The sequence below is a fragment of the Ipomoea nil genome, unplaced genomic scaffold (assembly GCF_001879475.1).
Source record: "Ipomoea nil cultivar Tokyo-kokei standard unplaced genomic scaffold, Asagao_1.1 scaffold0276, whole genome shotgun sequence".
Classification (NCBI taxonomy): Eukaryota; Viridiplantae; Streptophyta; class Magnoliopsida; order Solanales; family Convolvulaceae; genus Ipomoea; species Ipomoea nil.
In genome coordinates, this window is record NW_017616704.1 from 4,201,935 (window position 1) to 4,219,004 (window position 17,070).

Consider the following 17,070-nt stretch of genomic DNA (forward strand, 5'->3'; position numbering starts at 1 on the left):
TTATATCGAAATGAAACTGTAGTTGTGTTGAACTGAAACTGCAGTGTATACAAAATAAAACTGAAGAACAGATCAGAGTTATTTTTTGTGGAACGGCGCGAAACGAATTCTGTTTCTTTTCATTAAATAAAACGATGTCGTTTTGATGCGCGGTGCATAATCGATTATGCATCGCGGTGCACGATATAATTTGCCTTGTGCAACCTAGTGTTGTAACTTGTAAGTTGTGTACCGTAGGCTGGTGGATGTGCATTACTGAACGTAGTTTGGTGCATCGTAGGACATTGAGATGTCCATCGTAGGATTTTTTTTTTTGGTGGTGTTTGAATGCAAAACCAAAGAGTTACCAATGCACAACATTCGGTATAAGAATGCATGATATTTTGTATATGAATGCACAACTTCTAGTAAGACTGATTTACACCTAACTGTATATTTTGTAATATTTTAAAGGAATTTTTTCCTTAATTTGGTTCCTTTTAATCTCAGTCGTGCATCATTCTGATTTAATGGTCTAGATTAGTCCTCATGTCCTCACCTAAGTATGGGTCCTTATTTGATTTGAACTATATATATATATATATATATATATATATATATATATATATATATATATATATATATATATATATATATTTTGTATATGAATGCACAACTTCTAGTAAGACTGATTTACACCTAACTGTATATTTTGTAATATTTTAAAGGAATTTTTTCCTTAATTTGGTTCCTTTTAATCTCAGTCGTGCATCATTCTGATTTAATGGTCTAGATTAGTCCTCATGTCCTCACCTAAGTATGGGTCCTTATTTGATTTGAACTATATATATATATATATATATATATATATATATATATATATATATATATATATGATCAGGTGCAAAGCTTGTGAAACGTGTGGATTAATCACATCCTTTGATCTTGCCAAAATCAACAGCCCAGAACATGGTTGAAAAAATCCAGGCGTCTAGCGCCTAGGCGGTGATTAAACGGCATCTAGAAGTCTATGCATTTTTTATTTTTTTATATTTTTTTAAAGACTAATAATTATAAGTTATTTAATACTTTAATAGTTATTACTAAAATATTAAATATTAACCTAAAAATATGTAAGGTTTGAACAATTTATAGTTATTTCATTCAAAACGATATCATTTTGAGTAAAATAATCTATTAAAAAAAAACAATAGCTAATCACCCGACTAGGCGGCTGCCTAAACCACTGATTATGGTGATACGCTAGGTGCGTTACTTTCTAGTTTAAGGTGCGTTACTTTCTATTTTAAGGTGCATTAGTTCGAAGCTTAAGGTGTCAGTTTTTTTTTGAATGCTACTGACCCTATTACATTGTAGTATCTGTTTAAACATATTTTCTCAACCTATTGAAACACAAAGAGTCAACAACGCCTCAACTGATGCTCGATCTCATGACCCCCCATATGAAAAATTCACCACTGACACTTGATTATTTGCATTCACACGTTGTCAAGGAAGCACATTTTGTTTTAAATTTTTTTTTTTTTTTATTGAAGCCGTTGATCAATATTAGATAAAGTACTCACCTCATTTTTTATTTGGGAGAAGCTCGCATGTGGACTATATATAAATTCTGCCCCTATCTGTCCTACTTACCCAAAAAGGTACTTTTCTACACATGGCCACCAACTCCTCCATGGAACCATACTCAACCCAAGCCTGTGAAAATATCTGCAAACAGATTCATGCCTCTCTGCTTCACCACCGGCTGAGCCTCCTGATTGGAGTTCTTGCCTCCCCGAACCGGGTCGAGTGCGAGAGGATCAGGGAGAAGTACAAGGAAATGTACGGAGAGGACCCGGTCCAGAGCCTTGAGGCCGCTGATGAAAATCAACCGGAAACCACTCAGGCTCTGGCCACGGTGCTGCTCAGCCCCCACGAGCGCGACGCCGCCTTCGCCCGGGAGGCTCTCCGGCGGGATGACGTAAATTTCAGGGCGCTGGCGGAAATCTTCACGTGCCGAAAATCCAGCCACGTTCAGCTCATACACCAGGCTTATGTGGCCAAGTTCAGAAGGCATTTAGATCATGATATTGCCAGCATTGAAACACCCTCCCCCTACCAAAAGGTTAGCACTCTTAACATGTAATAATCTATTTTTTTTTTTTTTTTTGAATGCTACTAGCTCTATTACATTGTAGTATCTGTTCATATACTTTCTCAACCTACTGAAACACAACGAGCTAATAATGCCTCCATTGAGGCTCGAACTTACAATCTTCCAAATGGAAGTCCAACCCGGGTACCATTAGACCACATAGTCCTGGTCTATACTAAAATTTATGCTAAAATTTATTTGTATATTTATGCTAAAATTTTACAATTTCCTGATTTAAAATTTCAAATGAAGTCTTATTTTGTAAATAAAGCCAAAGACTGGTATTGTGCATTTTATACAGATTCCAAGCCAAAAAGTATGGGATAATATTGATACTAGTATGGAGACAAATAATAATTTTTAATAAAAATATAATCTTTTTTATTAATAAAAAAGTAATACATTTTCACTAATATTTTTCAAAAATAAGTAATATTGTTCAATGAAAATATAATATTTTAACATCTATAAAAATTATTACACTTACACTAAAAAGTATTATATATTTACAATATATTTCATATGATAAAGTTTCTTCATACAAGGTTTTGTTTTGTTTTTTTTTATTCATATAAGTTTACATTGTAAAAAAATAAATAAATAAATAAATAAAAAAATCACGCCTTGCAATTTGTATACAAATGAATTAAAAGAATTACTGAAGTTTCAATTAATCTAAAGTAACGAATATTGAATATTTAATTTAAATTTATCAATAGTATTATATCAGTGAAGATTTAGTTGAAATGTGATATATCCATAATACGAGGCTAAACATTATATCATGAGCCAATATGTCAAACATTTTCTTAATTGGCTAACAATTAAGATTAACTTAGTGTAATATTGTCTCAAATGAGATGTGTAATATACAAATTTTTTTATTTAAAATAAAATAATGCATTTTATGAGATTATATAAAATAGAATTAATTCCACTAGAGGTCTCTTGTCTTTGGTGACAATTTCAAATTTAGACACAGACTATCGTTTTTGTCATTTTACATCCCAGACTATCGTTTTTTGGACACATTTAGTCCTTTTCATGACTTTATCTATTTTTAGTAAGGGTATTTTTGTCTCTTCATATTTTTCTTTTATTATTTTTCCGGTTTCAACCCGTTTAATTGGTTTAGAACTTTAGGTAACCTCTGATTTTTAGTAACCATATTTTTCAATCGATTTTTAGTAAAGTTCTAAACTAATTAAACCGGTTGCAACTAGAAAAATCACAAAAGAAAAATATGAAGAGACAAAAATTCTCTTACTAAAAATAAAAACAGTCATGAGAAAGACTAAAAATGTCCAAAAAAACGATAGTCTAGAATGTAAAATGGCAAACACGATAATCTGGGACTAAATTTGGAATTGCCACAAAAAACAAGGGACCTCTGATGAAATTAACTCTATAAAATATTATATTTTAATTATAAATATTACATGTCTCATAGTGCTATTTTTACTTTAATTTGGGGTTTTTCTTTCTCCTGTCTATGCATTTCCAGTTTTTCTTTTTCTAATTATTAAAAGCAAGATTTTATTTTGTGTTTTTTTTTGGGGATTAATTATTGTAGATATTAATGGCATTGTCTGCATCACATAAAGCACACAATGCTGATATTAGCCAACACATAGCCAAGTGTGATGCTAGGAGGTTGTACCAATCAGGGGAAGGAAGGTCAGGGGGAGGCATTGATGAAGCTGTTGTGTTGGAGATTTTAAGCAAGAGAAGCATTCCACAGCTCAACCTCACTTTTTCTAGCTATAACCACATCTATGGCCATACTTATACCAAAGTAAGTCTTTCTTTACTACCTCCTTTTATGCACAATCTTTTCGGCTTCTTTCAAATTCTTCTTGTTAGCATCAAGTGCACAATTGATGGGCTTGACCCTTTACCGGTCTCTACCCAACAATTTTTGTTTGGACTCAATTCCGTGATTTTTTTTATATCACTTGTTAAATCAAGAATTTACCACTATATTAAAAGCTATAGCTAGTAGCGAAGACACAACTTTATTTCCTTATGGACCGCCATCACATTTTTGAGAGGAAGGTGTTGGACTTGGCCATTCACCGATCTCCGCCCAACAATCCCTCTAGCCACCAATTGATGAACTTGACCATTTAATGGTTTCCGCTCCACATCATTTTAAAGCAACAAAAAATTTTAGATCAATATTTTTTATTATAGACTCAAGCCTTACTAATGTAGTTGTAGTAATGTGGCGCTAGTTTCTTGCAATCATTTTATCCTGGACCATGCTTCGATCACCTTACAATGTAAACCATTGACATAATGTCTATTTTTAATACATTAATTAAATGTTCATATTTTTTTTTTTTTTTTTTGTATCAAAGGTTCATTATTAAATATATTATCCAAAATTGAATTTTTAGTACATTAAAATGAATTTTAATCTCCGGAATTCCATATCATTTATTGGAAATTTTATTAGTTATTTTGAGGTTTGTTTTTTATTGTTTGTGTTGCAGTCTCTAAAGGATGGATGTTTGGGGGAGTTTGAAGATGCATTGTTGACTATAGTCAAGTGCATATGCAGTCCTTCCAAATATTTTGCACAGGTGATTTATATACTTTTCACGTTACTATATAGAAAGAGGTGGTGACATTATTATTATTATTATTATTATTGTTATTATTATTATTATTATTATTATTATGTAAATAGTAACAATGTATTATTATTTTATTTAAAAAACTAACACGTCTTTTTATTTATAATATTCAACATTATTACTATTTAACATTATAAATGTTTTCATAAACCAATATTGAATTAACTAAATTTCATATAATTTGTTCTTAAGCCATTTTCTATTCCGTCCATACAAGAAGTTACTCAAAAATCACATAACTCAAATCGACAAGTATAAAATTGAAAATTTATTTGGTTAAAAGTGGTTGTTTTGAATAGTTTTTAATTTACTCTCAAAATAAATAATGGATTAATGGTCTGTGCAGGTTCATATTTTAGTATATTACCTAGCACATTTTATTTTTAATTTTTTTAAGTGGGTAATAAATGAATAAACCTACTATTCGTCTATTCGAACCCATCTATTAATCAAAGCTTGTATAACCCCATAAATTATTTCTCAATCAATTAGTTCCTTAGTTCTAATGCTAATAACCTTACAGCACGTTTGGTTCACGGAATGAATTTGAAGGGAATAGAAATGCTATTCCATAGGAAATGGAATAGGTAAGGAATAGAATAAGAATTATATTATGTTGTTTGGTTGACTGAGGGAATAGACTTTAGTAATTGTATTTCAATGTTTGGTTGGTTAAATGAATAGAAATGCAATAAGTTTTAAAGACATAAATACCCTTATACAAAATAATAATAATAATAATAATAATAATAATAATAATAATAATAATAACAATAATAATAATAATAATAATAATAATAATAATAATAATAATAATAATAATAATAATAATGGAATTAATTAAACCGGGGGTCCGACTTAATTAACTCGAATAAGAATACGGAAAATAAATAAGTAATATGAACGTTATAACAAAGGCCGTGAGACCGTAGATTGTATTAAATGCCGTAGAATTGGCGGTTACAGTAGTATTTCAGGACAAAGTATGTAAGAACCGTAGATCGTAGATAGCCTGCCTTAATGAGACAATGTGGGGGGTTTTTATACAACCCCCACCCCTAACCGCCACCCCCTAAGGCAGGGGGTGGTTGGATCCGAGTTGACCGCGCCCGGTCTCGCGACCGGGCCGCGCTGCGGGGGCCAGGCCGAGCTCATCATGGGCCCGGGCCGGGCTCGGCCTCCTGGAGAGGCCGGCCTGGCCTCCAACGTGGCCTGTGCGGGGGCCACGTGGCGAGGCCTCGGCCGAGGCGGGTACGTGGCGCCGCCCCGGGACCCGTTCTTGCTTCGCGACCTCGGGTCGGTTCGGGTCGATTCCCAATATATCCGTCATCAGTCCCCTACTCTCCGAGCTGCGAGTAATCGTCAGTGAAGGAGAGTAGATGCCCGGCCGACCCACCAAAATGCCGACCCCGAGATGTCCGCGTCCCAGCCTTATAGGTGACGTCAAAGTGCACTTCTTGTGATAATAATGAGAACTCCATCCAGACCATGACTCCTTCATCTGCTAGGGCGGGTCGGCCGAGAATCATGTTGTGGGCGCAGTTCATTTTGACGACTACGAACTCGACCTCCCACCTCTTGGTGTGAGGTGGGGTGCCTATCTCCACCTCCAAAGTGATCGATCCCTCTGTCTCGATTGAGTCCCCCGTGAACCCGGATAGGGGGGTTCGTACCTGCTCCAGCTGCCCTCTTGAGAGTCCCAGCTGGGTGTATGTGTCGTGGTACATGACGTTGACCGAGCTACTCGTGTCCACGAGCACCCGGTGCACCACCACGTTGTTGATGTCCAGCTTGACCACCAAGGCGTCCCGGTGGGGGAGGGGCCCGTCAGGTAGGTTGGCGTCGGTGAACGTGATGGACTCCCTCTTTGGTTTCTTCTCGTGGGGTGTTCGTGTGACCTCCCCCACGTACAAGTTTCTCGCTCACTTCTTCCGCTCGGCTGGCGAGTCCCCTCCCTCGGGCCCCCCGAAGATGACTTAGATAGTACGTTTCCTCGGGGGCTGGGAGTCCTCTGTCATCTTCTCCTCCTCCTCGGAGCTGTTGTTGTGGTGGTCCCTCTTACGGGGAGCCGAGGTGGATGGCGCCTGGCCACCCCCTTCCTCCATACATTGCCTTGCTTCTGGCCCAGCGTCTGGCCTTGCGCCTCGCCGGGCTTCTTAATGAATTGGCCGAGGTAACCCATTTGGATGAGCTCCTCGATTTGTCTCTTTAGGAGGATGTATTCGTCTGTATCGTGCCCCTTCTGCCGGTGGAACCTGCAGTACTTGTTGGGGTCCCCCCTCGCCGATATCTTCATGCACTCCTCCTTCGGGAATACCACGATTCCCTGGTCCTCCGCATGCGCCAAGATGGTACCCACAGGTTGTGTTAGCGGGGTGAGATAGCATGTGGGGTTCAGCCTAGGCCCCTCAGCGTACTCACGTCGGTGTGGCCGCAGCGCCTTGCGCTCCTCCTGGGGTGCCTTGTCTTTTCGACCTCTTCCTTCCTCCTGCTCCTTCTTCCTCTTCTCGGCAGCCTCGGCGTCAGCGTACCTTGCTTCCTTGTCCATCAGGTCGGTATAGGTCCTGGGGGGGTACCTGATGAGGTCCTGGTGAAAAGCGTCTGACCTCAAGTTGTTTCGGAAAATCACCATGGCCGACTTCCCATCAAAGTCGGCAACCCCCATGGCGTCTTTCTTCTACTTGCTGAGGTACTCGGCTAGTGACTCTGAGCTCCCCTGCTTCAAATCACACAGGTCGGCAATTTGCTTCTTCCGCTGTATGCTGGTGGCGAAATGGGATAGGAACTGCCGCGTGAGGTCCGCGAAGGTGGAGATGGACCCCGCCGGGAGGGATCCGAACCAATCATGCGCCTGCCCGTCCAGGGTGGTGAAGAACCCCCTACACAGGATAACGTCTGTTGCCTCGGTGATCATCATGGCGGCTCTGTACCTGGTCAGGTGTGCCCGCGGGTCCGTGATCCCTGAGTACACCTTGATGGTGGGAAAACGAAAATCTCGAGGTAAGGGCTCCTCCATGATGGTGTTCGTGAATGGGGAGGCCAGCACATCCTGGGGCTCCGTGTTCGCGAATGGGGAGGCCAGCACATCCTGGGGCTCCGGAGACCGTCCCTCTCATCGATCTTCTTCTGGAGCTCGTCCATCCTCCTCCGCAGCTGCTCGACCTCTTCCCGATGGGAGCTCGGAGCTCTACCATTCGTTTCACCCGATCGTTCGACCCGGGAGGCCTGTTCACGTCGCGGGTGGGGTCGGGGGACCCGCCCCGCGGACCCACGCGAGGCTGCCTCGTGTCGCGGGGCCCATGGATCGGCGACCTCCGAGTGACCGATTCTTGTCGCAGTGGCCGGCGGGAGCATGATTCCGCCGCCGGTGGCCCGTTGGTCGGTCTCGGACCCAGCCTGTCCCGGGCCGACACGTGATCGCCCAACCTCTCCAGGGCGGGCCTGGTTTGGGTTGGTGCCCTTCCATTGTCATCGCGCTGGCGGTCTCGGCGGGAGTTCCCTCCTCCCCGCCTCTCCGATGGTCGAGGCGAGTTGACCTCCCCCTGGGTGATAGGTGCCTGGGGTGGCCGGGTGCTTGGACCGCTGCGCCCCCGGGTGGGAGGAGGTGGAGGTGACGCCGGTGCCCCTTGGGTGGCGCCTAGGTCGGCTTGTTCCTCTGCCCGAAGGCCCGCCGCGACGCGCGCCAACACCGTGGAGGCTTGTTCAAAGACCGCCACCCCCTCCTGGATGAGTGCGCGAGCCGGAGCGGGGGCAACATGGGGTGGTGACGGTGCACCACTGCCACGGTGGTTGGTGAGCTGGGCCCTTAGATCCTCCCCCGACCTGGTGGAGGCAGCCGGTTGGATGCTGGGGGCGGGGGCCCCGTTGGGACCGTTCCCGTTCGCGACGAGCTGGGGGCCGCAGGAACCATGGGTATGACGAGAGCTGGATCTCGATCTTGCCATCGCTGTGGATGTTGATAGTGGGGAGAGCGCTTAAGCTTGTACAGCAGCTCTCAAAAAGAGCACCAATGATGGAATTAATTAAACCGGGGGTCCGACTTAATTAACCTGAATAAGAATACGGAAAATAAATAAGTAATATGAACGTTATAGCAAAGGCCGTGAGACCGTAGATTGTACTAAATGCCGTAGAATTGGCGGTTACAGTAGTATTTCAGGACAAAGTATGTAAGAACCGTAGATCGTAGATAGCCTGCCTTAATGAGACAAGGTGGGGGGGGGTTTTTATACAACCCCCACCCCTAACCGCCACCCCCTAAGGCGGGGGAGGTTGGATCCGAGTTGACCGCGCCCGGTCTCGCGATCGGGCCGCGCTGCGGGGGCCAGGCCGAGCTCATCATGGGCCCGGGCCGGGCCTATGTGGAGGTCGGCCCGGCCTCCTGGAGAGGCCGGCCTGGCCTCCAACGTGGCCCGTGCGGGGGCCACGTGGCGAGGCCTCGGCCGGGGCGGGTACGTGGCGCCGCCTCGGGACCCGTTCTTGCTTCGCGCCCTCGGGTCGGTTCGGGTCGATTCCCAATATATCCGTCAAATAATAATAAAATATGATTATGATATACTGAATGTTATATATATATATATATATATATATATATATATATATATATATATATATATATATATATATATATATATATATTTATTTATTTATTTATTTATTTATATACATGTATATGCATGTGTGTGAGAGAGAGAGAATACAATAATAATAATAATAATAATAATAATAATAATAATAATAATAATAATTATTATTATTATTATTATTATTATTATTATTATTATTATTATTATTATTATTATTATTATTATTATTATTATTATTATTATTATTATTATACAAATACATATTTATACTTATATTTATATTTATTTTCCCACTTATCCCACATCGGTTGGAGAAGTAAGGAACGGAGCCTTGAAGCTCCTATAAAAGGAGCCTCAAGGCTCCATAATTTCAATTACAATGCTCATCCGCTAGGTAAGCTTGCAATGCCCATCCGCTAGGCATGCAGATGGGCAGGCTCCATAATTAAGGAGTCTTATACATTTAATTTTTTAATTATATATATATATATATATATATTTTGATAGATTGATGGATAAAAATTATAATTAATTAAATATATACATTTATATAATACATTATATTTATTAAATAAATATAAATGTTATATAATGTGGAAATGGTATTTTTGGTATTTGTCATATAAAAGCTATTCCCAAAACCATGGGAATAGCTAATACCAAGCCCCCCTAGGAATGGTTATTTCCCTTGCGAAGGTAATAGCTCATTCCTAGGCATGTTATTCCCATGAAAAAAAAATCCAACCAAACGATGGAATAGGTCTATTCCAAGGAATGTTATTGCATTCCTGACCTATTCCATGAACCAAACATGCCATTATGGTCTATTGACATGAAGTGGCTCTCCCAAATAGAAGATCATGTGTTTAAGTCTTTATTGACTCGTTGTGCTTCCCTTTGGGCTTCAATAGGTTGAGAAAGTAGCTATGAACAGATACTAACACATACTTTTTAGTCAAACATCCATCAAATAGGTAGGTTGTACGCAAAATTTATTCTGTGGAGCTAGGTCCACCTTGAAAGGTGGACCAAGGTCCAAACGTTCACAATTTACATACTAAATTTTCATAATTTATCTTTTAAAAATTCACAATTTGTATACTATAAACACACAGTGTTAATATATATGTAATTGATTACCTTGTTTTATATTCACAAGTTCCTTTCAAATACTATAGTCACACAATATTAACAAATTAGGATTTGATGACTCTGTATTATATTCACAAATTCTCTACTACAGCTGTTATGTGTTTTGACTTAGAAACACAATTTATATTCTAGAAGTTCACAATTCTAATACTAAAAATACAGGATTTGTACGTCATTTAGGACCAAGGTCCACCTTGCAAGGTATACCCTGGTTCATGGTATAACAACTCTAGGTTGTAGTTGTAGGTTTAGATAAGTTGGCTGCAAATTAAAAAAAAAAAAAAAAGTTAATTTCATTTTTGGTCCTAGATTTATAGGTGAAAGTCCACTTTTAGTCCTTTTTGTAAGATATATTAAATATAATATATATATTATATATAATATATCTATGTATTTATATATAATAATATATAAATAGGAAGAGAGAGAGAGAGAGAGAAAGATTAGAATGAATAATGTTTATTCACTGGGATGATTTAACAAATGAAAATACACCACATATTTATACTAAGAGAAAGCTAATAAATAGGAAGCTAATGCTCCATGTACTACTCCTATAATCTAGGCATGTTCTACATTAACATACATGACTCACCCATGTTTGTTTTTATTAAATTCTTTGACTTGGTTTAATTACTAATAATATTAATAATATTATTATTATAACATTGCCTCCTCTAAACCAAGTTGGATATATTGGTCATCCCAATTTCCTTCTTCAATTTGAAAAATGTCTCCGTCTTCAAGTTGGATATACTGACTTGTATTTCGTTCTGTAAACCCACTTGACTCCAATTGGCTTCTTCCCAGGAGGTAAATCTGTTAACTCCCAGGTACCATTCTTTTCAATGGCACGTATCTCCTCATCCACCGCCTTAAGCCAATGAGTTTCTGTAGCAGCCTCCTCAAAAGTTAAAGGATCACAATCTGCAAAGAGAGAAAATTGAATAATCTCTTCATCAGACAGGTCATTATCATGACCCAAAACATAATCTTGCAAGCGAGCTGGTAAGTGGCGCTCGCGCTGAGATCGCCGAACTGATGACTCTGGCTGTGAAGGAGACTGGACATTATCTGGAATCGGTTGCTCTTCAACAATATTTTCAACAGCAGGAATAACAACTGAACTTTCATCTTTAGCTAACCAATCCCAGGCACCATATTCATCAAAAGTGACATCACGACTTATAACAACCTTTTTAGTTTCAGGATTGTATAGTTTATAAGCCTTTGAAGCGTCACTATAACCAATGAATATGCATTTCTCACCTTTATCATCCAACTTCTTTCTCAATGGATCTGGCACATGTGCATATGCCAAACATCCAAAAACCTTGAGATATTTGATAGTGGGTTTTCTCCCACTCCATGTTTCTTCGGGTGTCTTATCCCGGACACTCTTAGTTGGACACCTATTCAACACATAGACAGCACAAGCAACAGCTTCTGCCCAAAAAGGCTTAGGCAGATTCTTGGATTTCAACATGCACCTTACCATATCCATGATAGACCTATTCTTCCTCTCAGCCACTCCGTTTTGTTGTGGAGTGTATCTAGCTGTCATCTGATGTTGAATACCCTTCTTCTTCAGAAAATCATCACAGGCAATATATTCTGTACCTCTATCAGTTCTCAAGATTTTAATTTCATATCCACTTTGCTTCTCAACAAAAGCCTTAAATTGTTTGAAAACATCACATGCTTCAGACTTTTGCTTCCGAAAGTAAACCCATGTTTTTCTACTAAAATCATCAATGAAAGTAATAAAGTACTTACAACCTCCATGTGAGGGAACCTCCAACGAACACAGGTCTGAGTGAACAATCTCCAACTGTTTTGTAGCTCTCCTTGACTTGCCTACAGGGAAGGGATCTCTATGCTTCTTCCCAATCACACAAATCTCACATATACGATCAGGGACATTCACAACAGGTAAATCAGAAACAAGTTCCTTCCTCGCAAGATAGTGTAATCCAGAGAAATGGAAATGCCCAAATCGCATATGCCATAACCAATTTTCATCACAAACTTCAGAATTAAAGCAAGCAAGAAGTGTATGCTTAATTTTCAAAGGAAATAGTCGATTTTGGGACATATTTACCTTTGCAATCAAAACTCCCTTAGCATCTTCAATGGTACAACACCCCTGAGCAATATGTATCTTATATCCTTTTTCTGACAACTGACCCAAACTCAACAAATTTTGGTGTAGTTCAGGAACATAGAACACATCGGATATAAAATTGTGAGTACCATCCTTCAACTGAATAGAGATTTTACCTTTTCCCAAAATTGGCACCTTTGACTTATTTCCAAATGTCACTTCAGACCGGACTGATTCATCCAGTTCAGAAAACAATTCTTTCTTCCCACACATATGGTTACTACACCCAGTATCCAAGAACCATATGTTTTTATCTGCAGAAAAACTATCGCCGGCTAAAAGTAAAGTTTCAGAACTCTCACCAGACTTTTCAGCAGTATTTTCAGCAATGTTTGCTTGATTTCCACGATTGTTGTCCTCATTATACCAACAATCTGCAATCTTGTGTCCATACTTGTCACAATTGTAGCAATGAAATGGAAATTTACCTTGTTTGGTATTACCTCCACCTCTTCCTTGGTTGGAGTTACCACGACCTCTTCCACTAGAACCTCCTCTTCCTCTTCCACGACCTCTACCAGATCCTCCACATCTTTGATTAGTGTCAGTCACATTAAGGGTGACTTGACTCTTCAAAGCTTCTTCTGCTAGTGGTTCCGATTTTGACGCAATACTGTCAATATGACTTTCTACCATACCTTTCAGCTCTGCAATTGATAAGAGCTCGGTTTTGTGTGACTCTGTTATTGAAGCCACCACATGGTCATACTTCATCGGCATAGTTCGAAGGACTTTTTCAACCACTGCACCATCTTCAATCGTATCTCCATATAGCCTCATCTTATTCACCATATCAATAAGACGAGTGAAATACGCATCTACTGTTTCTGTAGAGGTCATCTCACAATTATCGTACAACCTTCTCAACGACTGCAACTTAGACTTCTGTGCCCGATCGACTCCTTTGTGTAACACCTTTAAAATGTCCCAAGCTTGTTTTGCTGTTTGAGCACGAGCTAATTGTCCAAAAATGGAATAATGAACACCTTGGTGAATCTGACCCAAGGCCAATTTATCTCGTCGTATAGCGGCTGCATCAGCTCCTTCGGGTAGACCGGGATCAACAAAGCTCCAAAGATTTTGAGCTTGCAAATGTGTGGACATCATAATTTGCCAATAATTGTAATCGAGTTTCCCGTCCAATTTGGGACCCGACCATACAATATTGAAATTTGTTGACATATTTCACTACGAGAAATATTTCGGGGTTGAAAGGTTGAATTGACTGGCTTTGATACCAAATGTAAGATATATTAAATATAATATATATATTATATATAATATATCTATGTATTTATATATAATAATATATAAATAGGAAGAGAGAGAGAGAGAGAGAGAGAGAAAGATTAGAATGAATAATGTTTATTCACTGGGATGATTTAACAAATGAAAATACACCACATATTTATACTAAGAGAAAGCTAATAAATTGGAAGCTAATGCTCCATGTACTACTCCTATAATCTAGGCATGTTCTACATTAACATACATGACTCACCCATGTTTGTTTTTATTAAATTCTTTGACTTGGTTTAATTACTAATAATATTAATAATAATATTATTATAACACTTTTTAATTTATTAGAACATTCAATTTTGGTCTTAGTATTATCGTGGCATGACCATTTTTAGTTCTTTATCAACAAAATAGTTTAATTATCGTTAAATACAAGGACATTTTGGTCTTCAATTATGAATGTTTTCAAAAAAAAAAAAAAAACATAAAAAATATAGCGATTCAACATACTTTATATAAAAAAGATTGAAATGTCTTTGTATTTAACGATATTTCAACGATTTTGAAGGTGGAGGACTAAAAATGATCATGACATAATAATACTAGGACTAAATGATGATGTTCTAATAAAAAAAAGACTAAAAGTGTATTCCCCTATAAATCTAGGACAAAAAATGGAATTAACTCAAAAATAAGTTATAGAATGTACTATCTACCCCTTTTTATAACAATTTCAATGTTATCAGAAACTTTTACGTATCACATTTAAAAAAAAAAAATTCAAGATTATATAATAATAATTTTTGCGTTTCATCATCGTTTTCAGATGTTGTATACATGTCTAAATGGAAGAAGAGTGGACAAGGGAGGTTTGCTTAGGATAATGATAAGCAGGGCAGAGATTGACTTGGATGAGATTCAGTTGATGTTCAAGAATAAACATGGGTTGGAGCTAAAGGATGCAATATGTGAGAGTATCCCTCAAGGTGACTATAGAGAATTTCTTGTCATGTTGGCTACAAAACCCTCCAAAAGGGCTAGGCTTGGCTCTTTATGAATTCTGGAACTCTATATAATTAATAATTTTTATTTTTGTTTTTGATATTTAAATATTTGTATTGTGATGCCATGCCATCATGTGTGTAATGTATATATACTATGGAAAAGTTTGTTAGTCCAATGAGCATTCAGGTTGATGAAAGCTAATATATAATCTTAAATGTAGGTGCTTAATATGTATATTTAAAGATTAAACATATAAAAATTAAATTATTAATTCAAATAAAAAAGAGAGTAATTAATTAATTAAAAATATATAATTACTTTAAGAAGAATGTAATAATTAGAAGTGAATGTAGTATTATGTAATATATTTTTTGGGTAACGAGAAAAATTTCTCCATTATTCGAGGATATGCACTAGATAAATCGGTTCAAACCAAGAAGGCTAATAGGTCGACCATATTAGGAGCCGAACTTGTAACCTAGTGGTTAACAAGTCAACAACATGATCAAATTGGTTGGGGTTATCCCCATTAAAAAGAAAAAAAAAAAAAAAGACTAGAAGTGTTAGTCAATATTATATTTGTAATATTATTGTTACATTGTTTAGTATAAGTTATAGTTGATTTAGTCCTTAACTACTTATCTGATGTATAGGGCTAGTTGGTTAGGCTTAGACTCCTAGGTCTATTGTATCTCTGTATTGGCTTTACGATTGAATGACTGAGATTACACATTCATCTGGTATCAGTTAAGCTCAGGTGATCCACTCTCTCTCCACCCAAAATTATGTCAACCAATTCTAGCGAACGCACGGTGACTGCCGCCACCGTGCCGCCGTCGACCATCTCAACTTCCCTAACCACCGCCCAGCACCTTGTCTCTCTCAAGCTCACCATGAAAAACTATGTATTCTGGTGTACCCAATTGATACCATTTCTTCGTGGACAAGGATTATTAGGCTACGTAATCGGCGATACTCCATGTCCACCGGCGGTGCTCTCAACTCCGGCGACCAGCGATGCGGCTTCCGGTGGCACGCCGTCGACGCCAATGCCCAATCCGGCTTACGGGTTTTGGATCCAACAGGATCAATACATCCTGTCTCTCCTAATTTCATCACTGTCGGACGAAGTCATGTATCTCGCGGTTGGCCGGGATACATCGCGGGCTGTTTGGACATCCGTCACATCGGCGCTGGGCTCATCGACGAGGGCACGCTGCTTGAACCTCCTCGCCAAATTCCAGAGTCTCTGTCAAGGGGATAGTTCCCCCGAAGAGTATCTTGGCAGGGCTCAGCTTCTCTTGGAGGATCTAGCGCTCGTCGGCCGCCCCGTTTCATTGGACAAGCAAAACTTATACGTGTTCCGCGGTCTCCGGCCTGAGTTCCGGTCTATGGCGTCCTCCTTAGCCGCCTCAGGTAATCTAGTAACGATCCCCCAACTTGCAGATTTCCTCCAAGCTCAAGAGTTTATATGGGCGGATGATTTTCTGCCGGCTGGAGGCGTGCCGGCGGGATCGCATACGGCGCTGGTTACCGGCCGAGGTCAACGCAACTCGGGTTTTAGAGGCGGATCGCGTGGTTCTAGTTCTGGCGGTGGGCAAGGTTGTGGCCGGAACAACTGGGGTCGCGGAGGATGGCATGGAAGAGGTCGCGAAGGAGTTCCCCGTTGCCAAATCTGCCGGTAGCAACGCCACACGGCGGTGCACTGTTTCCGACGGTACGATCAGCCACCATCGCAGGCGCATGTGGCGGTTTCCGGTGATGAAGGCGCAGTTGTCGCTGATGGCTGGTTCCCGAACACCAGCACCACCTCGCATGCGACGCCCGACCCCTCGATGATGGCGTATTCCGACTCGTACACCGGTGGTGACGTGCTACGCGTGGGCAACGGGTCAGGTTTGGGTATTTCCAGTATAGGCCATGCATCGTTAAATTCCGTGTCTAGATCGTTAATTTTAAAAGATATCTTGCATGTTCCAAATTTGTCCGTTCCACTTTTATCCGTTAATCGATTCACAACTGACAACAATGTTTTTTTCGAATTTCACCGTGATTATTTTGTTGTGAAGGATTGCCGAACCAAAACGGTGCTTCTTAAAGGTCCTAGTACGGGCGGGTTGTACAAGTTGTCTCGGTCTTGGTGTA

General features: G+C 39.6%; 2 protein-coding genes across 2 annotated transcripts; both read left to right on the plus strand.

Annotated features, from left to right (window-relative positions):
- The first annotated feature begins 1,606 nt into the window (after window positions 1–1,606).
- Window positions 1,607–15,100, plus strand: LOC109154815 (annexin A13-like). The gene is made up of 4 exons (XM_019302557.1): window positions 1,607–2,107; window positions 3,711–3,932; window positions 4,633–4,722; window positions 14,747–15,100. The coding sequence occupies exons 1-4, from the start codon at window positions 1,658–1,660 to the stop codon at window positions 14,975–14,977; spliced, it is 993 nt and encodes a 330-aa protein (XP_019158102.1). The 5' UTR covers window positions 1,607–1,657; the 3' UTR covers window positions 14,978–15,100.
- A 610-nt stretch (window positions 15,101–15,710) lies between these two features.
- Window positions 15,711–16,610, plus strand: LOC109155949. Its single transcript, XM_019303678.1, has one exon. The coding sequence runs from the start codon at window positions 15,711–15,713 to the stop codon at window positions 16,608–16,610; it is 900 nt and encodes a 299-aa protein (XP_019159223.1).
- The last annotated feature ends 460 nt before the right edge of the window (window positions 16,611–17,070 follow it).

Excerpts from the sequence above, each read along its gene's own strand:
- LOC109155949 (XM_019303678.1), top strand. The coding sequence starts at position 15,711 with ATGTCAACCAATTCTAGCGAACGCACGGTGACTGCCGCCACCGTGCCG.
- LOC109154815 (XM_019302557.1), top strand. The coding sequence starts at position 1,658 with ATGGCCACCAACTCCTCCATGGAACCATACTCAACCCAAGCCTGTGAA. Across the intron at positions 2,108-3,710 it reads CACCCTCCCCCTACCAAAAG|ATATTAATGGCATTGTCTGC; the intron begins GTTAGCACTCTT and ends TAATTATTGTAG. Across the intron at positions 3,933-4,632 it reads ATGGCCATACTTATACCAAA|TCTCTAAAGGATGGATGTTT; the intron begins GTAAGTCTTTCT and ends TTTGTGTTGCAG.